The sequence below is a fragment of the Bufo gargarizans genome, chromosome 1, assembly GCF_014858855.1.
Source record: "Bufo gargarizans isolate SCDJY-AF-19 chromosome 1, ASM1485885v1, whole genome shotgun sequence".
NCBI classification, from domain to species: Eukaryota; Metazoa; Chordata; class Amphibia; order Anura; family Bufonidae; genus Bufo; species Bufo gargarizans.
Window position 1 is genome coordinate 417,462,358 of NC_058080.1, and position 14,906 is coordinate 417,477,263.

General features: G+C 41.9%; 1 protein-coding gene across 3 annotated transcripts in view; it reads left to right on the forward strand.

Annotated features, from left to right (window-relative positions):
• DENND4C (DENN domain containing 4C) overlaps positions 1-14,906 on the forward strand; it is a 130,254-nt gene that overhangs the window by 33,594 nt on the left and 81,754 nt on the right. For all 3 annotated transcript variants that reach the window (XM_044271636.1, XM_044271644.1, XM_044271653.1), the window contains exons 4-13: positions 1,467-1,536; positions 2,734-2,903; positions 4,778-5,019; positions 5,810-5,876; positions 8,340-8,398; positions 10,501-10,645; positions 10,958-11,133; positions 12,966-13,066; positions 13,746-13,961; positions 14,207-14,352. In XM_044271636.1, coding sequence (XP_044127571.1) covers positions 1,467-1,536; positions 2,734-2,903; positions 4,778-5,019; positions 5,810-5,876; positions 8,340-8,398; positions 10,501-10,645; positions 10,958-11,133; positions 12,966-13,066; positions 13,746-13,961; positions 14,207-14,352 — 1,392 coding nt within the window. The remainder of the gene's footprint in view (positions 1-1,466; positions 1,537-2,733; positions 2,904-4,777; positions 5,020-5,809; positions 5,877-8,339; positions 8,399-10,500; positions 10,646-10,957; positions 11,134-12,965; positions 13,067-13,745; positions 13,962-14,206; positions 14,353-14,906) is intronic.

The following is a 14,906-nucleotide window of genomic DNA, read 5'->3' on the forward strand; positions in this document are numbered from 1 at the left end:
ACGTTATTTAGCAGTTCCTGTAGCCGACATGACTCCCAGTCCAAATGCTGTGGCCAAAATGTCCACAAAATAAGTCAAAAAATTTAACATGGGTGTGGCTGGTCTTGAGTTTTGTAAAAAGGTGAATGAGACTTTTTTGCCTAAACTTGTCTTGTCTTTGGTATTGTACTTCATGTTTTACTACATATTTTTTTTGCCTATTTTTTATTTATTTTTTATTTCTGATGAAATGTTATCATGGAAATGTTCATGCCATATTAACCCCTTTGTGACTTTAAACATGGCGCCCGCTTGCGTGTTCTGCTGGTACCATAGCCGCTGGGTTTCTGCTGTTTCAAATAGCAGAGACCCACAGCACATGTATGCAATCAGCCATACAAATGTGACCATGGCATCTGAGCAATCCGGAAGCGGTGAGCCATGCCCTCCCGCTACTGAAACGACGTGGGAGGCACATATGCAAACTGTTGTAATTCCTACACCGTTCACCTGATTTGGATGTAAATACCCTCAAATTAAAGCTGACAGTCTGCAGTTAAAGCACATCCTGTTCGTTTCATTTCAAATCCATTGTGGTGGTGTCTAGAGCCAAAAATGTTAGAATTGTGTCCATGTCCCAATATTTATGGACCCGACTGTAACTTACAAAAAAGTCAACATTCAACACTATTCTCTACTAATCTTGATTTTACAGTATGTTTAAACGGGTTGTCTCACTTCAACAAATGGTATGTAGAGAAATTTATACAAGACACTTACTGATGTATTGTGATTGTCCTTATTGCCTCTTTTGCTGGCTGGATTCATCTTTCTATCGCATTATACACTCCTTGTTTCCATGGTTACAGACCACCATGCCAATCCAGCCCCTGGATAAGAGCAGTGTATAATATGATGGAAAATGAATTCAGGCAGCAATGTAGACAATCACAATACATTAGTAAGTGCCCTGTATTAACTTTCTCTTCATGATAAATGCCGGTTGCTGAAGTGTGACGACCTCTTTTCATATCTGTGTGATGGTTTCTGGCGGAGTGCCGCATCCATCACATAAAGGACACCAAACAGCAACCGATGGGCACCAACAGCACCTGACAGACCTCATTGACATATAATGGGGGCTCTTGGGGTTCTGTAATGATGTTCATTATTTTGACAGGAGGAGTAGTTCTGCGTGCTGTACTGTTCTTCCTGTCAAACACAAGGAACCTGTGGTGGAGGCCACTGGCAATGCCACTTGTAGTTGTGAACACAGCTTTACTGTAGTCTTGCACAGAACTACATTGTTACAGTGCTGCGGGCCACTAAGCTCACATCTTTCAACAACCCCTGATGTTTCAAAGTGTGTTTTGCTGATATGCATTCAGCAACTTGTAGTCCTTGCATACAATAAAATGTGAAATTATGCATATAAACATTTGGGGCAAATTAATATTTACAATTTTAAATGCATTTTCCTATTTCAGTGGGGATCTAGTGTATTCCTGTGTTACAAGAAGTCTGTCCCAGCATCAAATGCCATAGCGTATAAAGCTGGTAAGTATTCTCCAATGCCCATCTCCACAAGACCATGTCAGAAATGGAAGGTATTTTGAATATTCCACATTTGCCTGTATATTAGAAAGATATTTTTTTTTTTCCATGGTGTCAAAGAGTAAAAGTGGAAGGCAGCAGAGGAAAAAGATATGGTGCAAGACTTGTATCTAATCTGAGCATACTTTAGAGGAAAGTATTATATAAATAGGTTTTCCAGTTTCAGGGATTCAAACTTGATAAGTGTACACTGTATAATCATTAGTGATATGTTTTCTTACTTATTTGGTATATTAAATCCTTATGGTTTTCAAGCTCTCTGCTGTTATTCAGCAGGAACCATCATTGTTAACCTCCGGTATGTAGTGAACACTCAAGTGCACATCTCATTAGAGTAGTTGTGTAAGGAGCGTGTACCAGGGTGTCCATCACATGTTCAGGAGATATTTGCATGCCCTGGAAGTAAATTATAATGATAAAAATGACTATACATACTGGTTGCTATAATTTCTGTATTCATAATGAACATAAAATAAAGTTAAATTATTTATTACCGCACAGTAAATAGCTGAAAAAAAAAAAGAACACAGATAATAATGGTATCTACTGTTAGACGTTGTGTTACACGGAGGGAGCTGTGATCGCTGCAGCAAAGAGGACACTCCCCCTGAGCTGCCAGCATAAACTAAATCTAGTGTCCATGTGAGGTTCAGGGCCGGTTCTAGTTTGGTTAGAAAAGGATTGTTTTGTACAATGTCGATGTTTTGTTTTGTTTTTTACATTAATCATGGAATAACCCCTTTAAGTGACAAATAGTCCTTGTCGTTAAAGGGAATCTAAAAACCAGGAACCCTTTTAATTTAGATCACTTAACAGATGCCATAAAAAGAACAAACCAGCATGTTTAGTTCCTCAGCTTCATTTTTTTTTTGTTGTGATCGCCTTTTGTGTTGGTACGAGTAGTAGTATTTGTGATTTGCCTTGATAAAATGAGGTGTTGCACCAATATGGTAGCTTCAGGTTTTTTGGACAGAAAAGTGGTAGTGGATGACTCCAGGTCCAGTCCAGTGATGGTCGCTGGCATGCAGTGGATATCCCAACTAGCATTTACCTGTATGACAGACTTCATAGCTATGCCAAAATAACTTTTTTTTTTTATTTTATTTTTTATTTTTATTTTTATATATATATTTCTTGCAGATATGATCTTCAGATATCCAGAAGAAAATTATGAATCGTTTGCTCTACCCGAATCTGTCCCTCTTTTCTGCCTTCCTATGGGAGCCACAATTGAATGCTGGGCTCCCAAAATAAAGTACCCCCTCCCTGTGTTCTCCACTTTTGTCTTAACTGGTTCTAATGCTGACAAGGTATTGTCTTGGCTATATTTTCGTTTTGCTTGAGGCTGTAGACTGTATAACTTGTGAAATATTTGTAGCAAAAGTATAGAAATTCTGCACTTTTGATATTTTAACTAGCTTTGGTAAAGACCATCATTTTGCGTAACTTTTACATACAAATGCATTTTACCATTTGTAAATGCATAGAGAGCTGGAGATCATCAATGGGCTGTCTATAGCTAAATATTACCGAAAGTGGTGGTCTCATCTGAGACAATGGGGTCATATTGCTAGGATATGCCCCCATTGTCTTATAGGTTCGGGTCCCACCTATATAAAAAACAGAGTGGGCCAAAGTGGTGGCTGAAGAACTCCGGTTTGGCCTCCACCAAGCGCTCTCCCCATAGAAGTGAATGGAAGCGGACCGCACGTGACCGGCCACCACTCCCATTCACTTCTATGGGCCTGACGGAAATAGCCAAGCCAGCGCTCGGCTATTTTCAGAGGTCCCATAGAAATGAATGGAGGACGCATTCACACTGTGCCCTTCACCACTTTTGGGGCTCCGTTTAGTAGATAGGTGCGGGTCCCAGTGGAACTTGCACCTATCAGACAATGGGGGCATATCCTAGCGATATGCCCCCATTGTCTCCGATGAGACAACCCCTTTATAGTTGTTTTTTAGCGGGTAAGGAATTGTTGGCAGCTGACTTAGAGTGGGTTAAAAAATATAAATGAATTGATTCCACACCAATCTACAAGAGACCTGTCACTGCTAAAGCCAGAAGATGGACTAGAAGATGTACCAGTGGGAGCCAGTGAGCAGGTAAATATGATTCTTTCCATAGGGAAGGCAGCTGTGACATCAGTTAAAACTTAGGTATTCCCAGACAGCTCCTTTGAGTTCAGAATGAGCAAAGGTTTAAATGTATAAATTGCAGGTTTTGCTAAAACTTTTCCATCTGCTCAGCTCCTCCTACTCTAGAACGTGCTGCCTGCAGATTGCACTGCATGTCGTGGTGACAGGTTGTCTTTAAAGGGTTTCTACCATCAGAATTTCTGTTATGTAGCTGACTGACATTAGCGATGTGTGATTCAGCACCTAGAGGCTCGGTCTACTCACCCTTTATCCCGCCCAGGTCCTCTGTTCTGCCCACCCGCTCCTCTTGATTGATGTCAAAGTTCCACGCATCGTTGAGGAAATCCCGCACCTGTGCCGTTCACTTCTGTATTCGGCGCAGGCGCAGTGAGTGAAGGCCGTGCTCCTGGTGCCGGCTTCCTCGCTCCACCAGCGCCGAATACAGAAGTGAACGGCGCAGACGCGGGATTTCCTTAACGATGCATGGAACTTTGACATCAATCAAGAGGAGCGGGCTGGGCTAAACGGAGGACCTGGGCGGGATAAAGGGTGAGTAGACGGAGCCTCTAGGTGCTGAATCTACGCCCTCATAGCACCTAGAGGCTCATTAGCCGATTGTAAAAGTGTGTATTTTAGCAAAAACGGCTGCAGGGACAAATGTAAAAAACACACTGTTATGTAGTGCTAACATTAGCACATCGCTAATGTCAGTCAGCTACATAACAGAAATTCTGATGATAGAAACCCTTTAAGGTTGGGATCACGGATTGCGAACAAGCTGTGGCTATAATGCAGCTGACAATTGTGCGATTATGCAAATTGCGCTGTTTTACAGTTGATTGCGGCTATAAGCTTATCTGTTAATGGCCATGTCGAAGGAAGCAAACACTTGCTTTATTAGAATAACACACACAAAAAATAATATAAATTAATAAAGACTGCTAATACAGCTTTTCTGCAATGTTTTGATCACTGTTTATATGTAGTCTATGTAACAGTGCAATTTTTAGTTATTGTTCCTGAATGACTTGCTCTCTTACACTAGGTATATGGCGCTGCTATTCAATTTTATGAGCCCTACCCCCGAGAAATGCTGACCGAGAAGCAGATGATCCAGCTAGGGCTCATTACAGCAGTTGAGAAAAAAGTGATGACCTCTAACATTATCAACACCAACAAATGTATCTGTCTGCTCTCCCACTGGCCTTTTTTTGAGACGTTCCGCAAATTCTTAATGTTCATCTACAAGCTCTCAGTATCCGGCCCACACCCCCTTCCCATTGAAAAGTATGTGTCTCGTTTTGTTCTTTTTGTCTCTTTACTAGGGATGAGCGAATCGACTTCTTCGGATGAAGCTCAGTACAGTATTAGAATGTATTGGTTCCGATGAGCCAAAGTTATTACTTTGTGAAATCTCGCGAGACTTCGCGTAATAACTTCATAAATTAATTTGTACTGTAAATACCATTTCCCGAACTCTGGTTCGGTTCCAAGTGGTACCTTGGAACCAAATCGGAGTTCGGTAGCAAGGTTTTTTTTTACAGTAGAAATTAATGTATGAAGTTATTACGCGAAGTCTCACGAGATTTCACAAAGCAATAACGTTGGCTCATCGGAGCCAATACATTCTAATAGTGTATGGATCCCCTGCTCTGTACAGTATTAAAAAGTTTTATGCGAATCGACTTCAGATCCAAAGTCTTCGCTCATCCCTACGCTTTACGTTGGGCACTTCTTGTTGGTCTGCGTTTTTTCTCTTGTTTGGTATGCAGTCACATGGTTCTTACTAAATGGTTCTAGCTCTAAATAAATAGTATTTTAATATTTTAAAGGCTATGCCTCTGGACTCTTTACTTGTAATATTATGTGGAAGACATGGCTTGAATCCCTAATCTACATTACATTTCCAAAATGGCAGCTGGATCTGTTTGCATTAGACTACTCTTCTACTTTCTGTCTGTCCTAGCTTTCATAAAAGAGGTGCTGTGTTAGAAGAAACTACGCTATTGTTTACATGCTGATAACCTTGTGGCACTACATGTTTATAGTGTGTTTTAATGTATTTCTGTTTCATTAGACACATATCCCACTTCATGCACAATATTCCCTTCCCATCACCTCAGAGGCCAAGGATCCTTGTTCAGGTAACAGGCCATTTTTATATAAGCTGCATATGACTACTAAAATATATAATATGTAATAATAACATATTCTGAAGCGCTTTTAGCATAACAATTTGGTGATCATGCTACCATACAACACATCTACACGTTGTGTATTATCTGGGCTATCTACTGAATGTCCCTCCTCATTATGAAGGCTGCATAGACATGTTGACTCTAGATTGTCCACAGTATAAGGCTACTTTCACACTGGCGTTTTGGCTTCCCGTTTCTGAGATCCGTTCAGGGCTCTCACAAGTGGTCCAAAACTGATCAGTTGCCCTTAATGCATTCTGAATGGATAAGGATCTGCTCAGAATGCAGCAGTTTGGCTCCGTTCCGTCTCCATTCCGCTTTGGAGGCGCACACCAAAACGCTGCTTGCATCTGACGAAACTGAGCAAAACTGATCCGTCCTGATACACAATGTAAGTCAATGGGGACGGATCCGTTTTCACTGACACAATATGACACAATAGAAAACTGATCCGTCCTCTTTTGACTTTCAGTGGTGTTGGATCCGTTTTGGCAATGTTACAGATAATACAAACGGATCCGTTCTGAACGGATGCATACGGTTGTATTATCTGAACGGATCTGTCTGTGCAGATCCATGACGGATCCGCACCAAACGCAAGTGTGAGAGTAGCCTAATACTGTACCATTAAAGTAGATGAGATTTCATTAAATCTTGAAATTGTCCATGAGTATACAGACATGGTGCAGATTTTAAAATATGCAGTATGTCACTTTATTTTGCAAGTCTACATTGTGAATGTCACTCCTTCCAGTTCCTCAGCAAATCTGTTGCAAAATCTGCATGTAATACAATGAACTTTGCTTCAGGTTTGCCTTGTATGTCCTACAAAAGCTGCCACATCCACAGTGGAAATATATTTCCCGTGTGCAGGTACCCTAAGGCCATGTTCACAAGGAAAAATTTTCACGCAAATTCTTGCCGAATCCGCTCTCACTAGACCTCCCATTATTATCAATGAGAAATCTACACTGTAGTTCATACGGACGTTTTATTTTTTGTTTTGTTTTTTGCTGCTCATGGATTGATCTCTACAAGCAACATAGTAATTCTTGGTGCAGATTCTTCATGGGAATTTTTTTAATCAGTGGGAGGCCGAAGTCCACATGAAAATTCTCACTAGAAAGGCGCTTTAGGCTCAAAACAAGTAAAAAATAAATGTATGAAACAAGTTGAATTTTGAGGCAGACACTGCATCTTAAATTTCAACATGCTAAGGCTACTTTCACACTAGCGTTCATGGGTCCGTTTGTGAGCTCCGTTTGAAGGAGCTCACGAGCGGACCCAAACGCCTCCGTCCAGCCCTGATGCAGTCTGAATGGAGCGGATCAGCTGTCCGCCTGGCCGTGCGGAGGCGAGCGGATTCGTTCAGACTTACAATGTAAGTCAATGGGAACGGATCCGCTTGAAGATGTCACCATATGGCTCAATCTTCAAGCGGATCCGTCCCCCATTGACTTTACATTGAAAGTCTGAACGGATCCGCTCAGGCTGCTTTCACACTTAGAATTTTTTCTAAGTTATTAATGCAGACGGATCAGTACTGAACGGAGCCTCCGTCTGCATTAATATGATCGGATCCGTTCAGAACGGATCCGATCAAGCGCAAGTGTGAAAGTAGCCTAAGACCTTTTCCATTCCGTTTTTTGCGGGTTTCGTTTGCGGTCCGTATGCAACACCATTTACTTCAGTGGGTCCTCAAAAACAGCGGAAGGTACTCCATATGAATTCCGTTTCCGTATTTCTGTTCCGTTCAAAGATAGAACATGTCTTATTATTGCCCGCAAATCACGTTCCTTGGCTCCAGTCAAGTCAATGGGTCCGCAAAAAAAAAATACGGAATGCATCCGTATGTCCATATTTCAAGTACCACTCACTCCAATAAATGACCTCAAAGTGCCCCTAATGCTATGATCTAACACTGTACTGCAGTGACTCATCTCAGGGAAAGGACTCATCTCAGGTTAATTTGCATATGTATCAAATAGTTTTTTTTACACAATAAAAGCACACAGAGCTATAGGGACTGGTTATTGTGGATGTGCTAGCGGCCATCTAGCAACCCATGTCCTCAGCTCTATACACAAAATCCCGGTGACAGGTTCCCTTTAAGGAACACTGCCATGCTGCTTCTTCTGGTAAAGTAGAGAAGGCCTTCTAAGGAATTATATTTTCATACGCTTCATTATCTGTTCTCAGTTGTCCATTGATGAGTGAATGTCCTCTACGATATTTCTTTTTTTGCAGAGTGCCTTCCAGCTCTAATTTGCACAGCAACATATTTACAATAACTGAAATGTCATAATTGGTGTACTGTGCTCAGATACTGGCTGAGGGTGAATGACTGAGATTTCTTTCTTTTATAGCTTGTCATCTCATATTTTTTTTTTCCTTTCTTCCGTTGCACAGCTATCTGCACATGATGCTCTGGTTCTCTCTCAGCCTCTGTCAACCCCTTTGCCTTTGAGGTAAGTATTCCTTTAAATTGCTAGTTTTTTGGTACCAGTGCTTCTACTGTGTGGTCTGTCAAAGAAATGTTTTCTTTCTGAAAGATTTTCCTTAAAACATACTTGTCGTGGTAGGTGACTCTTTAGAATACGCTGCAATATGTGTATACATGAGTGATAGCACTATATCCCACAATTATACAATTTTTATCTGTCATTATTTAGCTGTTTTCTCCTATGCAGTCTATTCTCAGTTGTCTCTGTGCTTGTTGGTGGAGACTAGCTGCTGTTATGTCTACTCATAGACTACACATGGAGTCTGCTCCCTTAGGGCTGTTTCACACGAGCGGATGCCGTGCGTGACATCCGCTCCGTGAATGACAGCCAAGACCCGATGCAGACTGCAGAGGCACGGAGCATTAACATGACTGATAATGCTCTGTGCCTCACTGTGACCTCTTTACTACAAAATCACAGTGAGATAAGGTTGTCACTATGATTTCATAGTAAAGAGGTCACAGAGAGGCACGGAGCATTATCAGTCATGTTAATGCTCTGTGCCTCTGCAGTCTGCATCAGGTCTTGGCTGTCATTCACGGAGCGGATGTCACGCACTGCATCCGCTCGTGTGAAACAGCCCTTACTCTCTCTCATTCACTCAGAACTGTATAGGGCATTATAGAGAAACACTGAGCAGTATAGATGTGAGTAAAGCACTTGGAGAGCGTTATAAAACTTATATAAACTTATGTCTCACTGTTCTGTTCACTGCTCTTCCCCGTCCCCTCTCTATAGACTTCTATCGGATGATGTAATCCCATCCTTCAGTGAGCAGACAGTTTGTCTTGTTTTCTCAAGATAGATTTATCACAGAATTCAGTGAGAAAGTTTAGAGGGGGGGGGGGGGGACTGCTGAAAACCTAGAACAGCACATATCTCCGGTATTGCAAAGCTTCATATATTCCCCTGTACTATTAATTTATGCAAAATTGTATATTCTAAATCTAAAACAGGCGTAGGAAATGATGAATGAGAAATGCAAGTAAAACATTGTGTAAATTGAAAACACAATCCCAATAACACATTAATTTTATGGTGTTTTTAAGTATGGCAGCACTGTAAACAATGGCTGTGATTTATATTTAGTGTATTGGTGTATGTATTGTTTGTAGCAAAGGGGTTGTTCAAGACTGATGAGAACAAGAAGTTGCCAGGGTGATGGAAATGGTGCACAATGGTCCTGAGTGTCCTGGTTTCAGCACCACAGCTCCTGTACCAGCTGGGCGAGACATGTGATGTGCCATATACATGCATATAACCTCTGTCTAATCAGTGGCCTCCATGTTGATGTGTGCAGGAAGGGCACGTGACCACTGAGTCTTAGTGCATGTGTAAGGCTGCTTTCACACTAGCGTTCGGGTGTCCGCTCGTGAGCTCCGTTTGAAGGGGCTCACGAGCGGACCCGAACGCAGCCGTCCAGCCCTGATGCAGTCTGAATGGAGCGGATCCGCTCAGACTGCATCAGTCTGGCGGCGTTCAGCCTCCGCTCCGCTCGCCTCCGCACGGACAGGCGGACAGCTGAACGCTGCTTGCAGCGTTCGGGTGTCTGCCTGGCCGTGCGGAGGCGTGCGGATCCGTCCAGACTTACAATGTAAGTCAATGGGGACGGATCCGTTTGAAGATGCCACAATATGGCTCAATCTTCAAGCGGATCCGTCCCCCATTGACTTTACATTGAAAGTCTGGACGGATCCGTCCGAGGCTATTTTCACACTTAGCTTTTTTTTGCCATTTTAATGCAGACGGATCCGTTCTGAACGGAGCCTCCGTCTGCATTATATGAGCGGATCCGTCTCAGAACGGATCCGATCGAACGCTAGTGTGAAAGTAGCCTAAGGCACCTCATACATCTGTCCCAGCAGGACTGGAAGCCACAGGGATGAGAGCCTTGGCCCTGGGACCAGGATGCTCTGACATTGTAAGTGTTGTTGATTTAAAAAAAAAATGTTTACACTATGTTCAGCTCCCTGGCAATTATTTATTACTCTCTTGCAACCTTTTTAATTTCGAGCATTTGATTATGCAGAAATGTAAGTTTTTTTTTCCTTTTTTCACTTTTGTAGTGGTGCGAACTTCAGTACATTAGTGATGAGTTTGGGACCAGAAAACTGTGCAACGTTGCTGCTTTTTGTACTGCTAGAAAGCAAGATACTACTACACTCTCTTAGGCCAGCCGTTCTGACTGGAGTAGCTGAGGCCGTTGTAGCGGTAAGCAGTTTTATTATACTCTTTCTTCTGCCCATATTATGTGTTTTAAAACTATCCAGCAATCTTGTCAACCTGCTTTAGCCTGAAAGTATTTCCAGACCTGAGTGCAGGGGATTCTTATGTGTCACATGAATTATGGAATTGTACTTGGCAGCTTCTTTCTGATCTGTTCTCAGTGGTTTCTGAACAGAATAATACATGATTATTGTTTTGTGTTTTTTTTTTTTTTTATTCTCTCCGCTAATTCTTTTTAGTTCATAGAAATGTTGTATATAACATTGTTTGTAATTATGTTTTGCATTTTACTTGCAGATGATATTCCCTTTTCAGTGGCAATGCCCTTATGTTCCTCTGTGCCCATTATCTCTGGCAGGAGTGCTCAATGCCCCAATCCCTTTTATTGTCGGAGTAGATTCCCGATTCTTTGATCTCTCTGACCCTCCACAGGATGTAGTCTGCATTGACTTGGACACAAGTATGATCTACATGTAAGTGCGTCATACATGCTAGTCCAATGAAAAGGAAACATTGTAAGATTTTTGGTGGAATATGTAATGTGCTATAAAGTATGACTTTTGTTTCTCTTATAGCGTGTACTAATAGATCAGCGATCAGCAACCTCTGGCACTCCATCTCTTCAGAAACTAAAACTCCCAGAATGCTTCATTCATATCTGTAGCAGTTAAAAGAACAGCCAAACATGTTTGCTTGATCGGAGTTGTAGTTTCACAGCAGCTGGAGTGCAGAAGGTTGCTGATCCCTGTAATAGAGCTTTGTACTAGATACATTGGAAGAAGGTAAGCAAATGAGCTCTGATGCTACCAGATGTAAGGCAGCTATCTGGTGGCATCAGAGGCAGAGCTTGTTAAGAGCTCATTTGCATACCTTCCCAGAATTCTAGAGGAACATGTATGCCCTATAAGTCTCCTCGCGCTGATTAAGACGCTCTCTGTAAGGAGAGAGAGTTCCTCCCAAGTACTAGATACCGTACCTTTAAAAACCTTGTGAGTAAAGATATCTTTCCTGTTACATGGTAGGCTCTGCACTAGGCACATGCAGTAGTTGCCCATACACATTAGATATGGGCTTAGATTGATGGTTAAACAGCCATTAAAATATGGTTTCACAGACTCAGCATTGGCCAGCACAGGCATTCAGATTGGCAGCACATGTTCAATGACACTAGATGGACTTTCTGGAACCTGGGAGGATGGCTGGATCTGCCATCTCTTGTTTTACAGGCTGTAAATCAACTATAAACTTGCTGATAGATGATTCATGGTGCTTTTTGTCAGAATTCATATTAAAGGGGTTGTTCTTCTTTAGGCCTCTTTCACATGGGCGTCATGGATTTGGGCCGGATAAGATGCGGGTGCGTCGCGGGAAAATGTGCAATTTTTTCAGCACGAGTGCAAAACATTTTAATGCGTTTTGCACGCACGTGAGAAAAATCTGCATGTTTGGTACCCATGGTTATAAGGAAAAATAATAGCATTCTGAATACAGAATGCTTAGTAAAATAGCGCTGGAGGGGTTAAAAAAATAATAATAATTTACTCGCCTTAATCCACTTGTTCGCGCAGCCCGGCTTCTCTTCTGTCTTCTTTCTTAAGGACCTGGGTAAAGGACCTTTTGATGACATCACTGCGCTCATCACATGATCCATCACCATGGCTCCATCACCAGCCCTATTTTACTAAGCATTGTGTATTAAGAATGATATTATTTTCCCTTATAACCATGTTATAAGGGAAAATAATAATGATCGGGTCCCCATCCCGATCGTCTCCTAGCAACCATGCGTGAAAATCGCACTGCATCCGCAAGCAGCCCCATTCACTTCTATGGGGCCTGCGTTTCACACACAAAATAGAACATGCTGTGATTTTCACGCAACGCACAAGTGATGCGTGAAAATCATTGCTCATGTGCACAGCCCCATAGAAATTAATGGGTTCACCTCACGCATTGCACCCGAGCGGAAATCTCGCTCATGTGAAAGAGGCCTTAGAGGACCTTCTACCAGACCTGTGGAGGGAAGCATGCTTACCAGCTCTCTGACTCTGGGTTCTGGCTCCTTTGGTCCGCTACCTTGCTCCGTTCCTTGCCTGTCAACATCCTATTTGAGCAGTTCACCTGGCCGCAGTGATTGTGTGTCCTCTATACCTCATATGACCCAGTAACCTAGCACATGCTTCCCTTTGCAGTTCCTTGAATTTATGTGTTGTGGGATGGGGATTCTGTTTCAGTAATGCCTCCCAAAGGTGAACACAATCCCTTTAAGTCCACATTATTTTGCTTAGCCCTGTTATTTTTGTAGGTCAGAGGATAAGAGAAACTTAAGCTGGAAACAGCTTCCAAAGAAACCAGTTAAGAACCTCCTCAGTACTTTGAAAAAGATCTATCCCCAACTATTGACAGGTAAATGGTTGTTTTATTTCATTTCTTTCTGTCATTTTAAGCAGGGTTGTTGTTTGCTGTGGTGAATGAATTGCTCTTATCTTGGTTTTATGTTTAAGATTTCAGAACGTATGAGATTGTATCTTGTGCTCAAAGGATTATTCCCATTTAAGACTTATATGGCATATACTGAGGAGTCCAATATATGCAGATCCCACCTTTGGGACCTGCATCTTTTTAAAATAGGACCCCGTTTGGCAGCTGCAGTGCAAGTTCTGAGCACAGAAGGGAGACCTGCATCTATCAGACTTTTACAGTATAAGGATGCACTCATGCGACCGTAGTGTTTTGGGGTCCGCAAAACACAGCTATCGGCCCATGTGCTTTCCACAATTTGCGGACCACACATGGCCGCCACTATGCGGACTCATTCATATGGTCATGTGAATGAGCCCTAACCTGTGCACATGCTATTGAAGTTCCAGATGGGATTACAACTTTAAGACTGTAAAGATACAAGAACAAAAAATCTTGAGGACAAACCTTTGCTTATCTTCCCTGAGTAGTAGTAAAATCAAGTGCAATACGTTATATGCTTCATGTTCCCAGCCCTAAATATTTGGTGGGGTGGAGGTGTAAGTAAAGCATGCATGATCTCGGGAGACTGTTTCTACTAAATGGCTTGTTATTAATGTTCCAGTCCACCGACAAACTCAGGAGAGTGCAATAGAGATGACTCCTATCGAAGCAGACTTTTCCTGGCAAAAGAAAATGCGTGAGCTTGAAATAGAAATTCAAGAGGCATTTCTCCGCTTTATGGCATTAATACTGAAAGGTTACAGAACATACCTGAAGCCTATCACAGAGGCACCATCAAAGAAGGCCACTGCTGTAGATTCACTTTTTGACCGCCAAGGTAAATAACAAAGCGCATACATGTTTCAAAGGTATCGTCATGTATTCTTTTAAACATATGGGTTCGTTTAAATATTTATTTGGACACATATGCATAAATCAATTTCTTTTTCTGTTGTAGACATTATATATATATATATATATATATATACACACACACACACACACACACACACACACCTATGTTTATGGAGACTTTGATTGTTATTAGTTGTTATTGCATACATTTTCTACCTACTATCACAGGTTTTCAGAAAAGCAGGGATCGTGCTTACATGAAGTTTTACACACAACTAATGAAAACGCAGATCTTCATCCGTTTCATTGAAGAGTGCAGCTTTGTCAGTGACAAAGACACCAGCCTGGCTTTTTTTGATGACTGCATTGAAAAGGTACAAAAATGTGGCATTAAGGTACACAGTACAAAGTAAAAATAATGCACAGTATGTTCTATCATCATACTGTGGTGTCTCATATAAGGAGCAGTATAGATCAGCTCTTCCGTTAATCCAACAGCACAAAAACCTATTGTTGGTTTGGCTAAGTCCAATAAAGAATACACTGGACTCGCCAATGATTGACTGTCTGTCATGTATCTGTATGCATGCACACAACCATCAATCATGGATGGGGGAGCACCTCTCTCGTGAGAAGGTTTTCTAAAAGATTTTGGAGGGTCTATGGGAATTTATGCTCATTAATCCAGAAGAACATTTGTGAGGTTGGACACTGATGTTGGACTAGAGGGCCTGGCTCGCAATCTCCGTTCTAGTTTATCCCAAAGGTGTTTGTTGGAGTTGAGGTCACAGCTCTGTGTGTGCAAGTCAAGTTCTTCCACACCAGTCTCACCCAACCATGCCTTTATGAACCTTGCTTTGGACACTGGGGCACAGTTATGCTGAAACAGAAAAGGGCCTACCCCAAACTGTACCCACCAAGTTGGAAG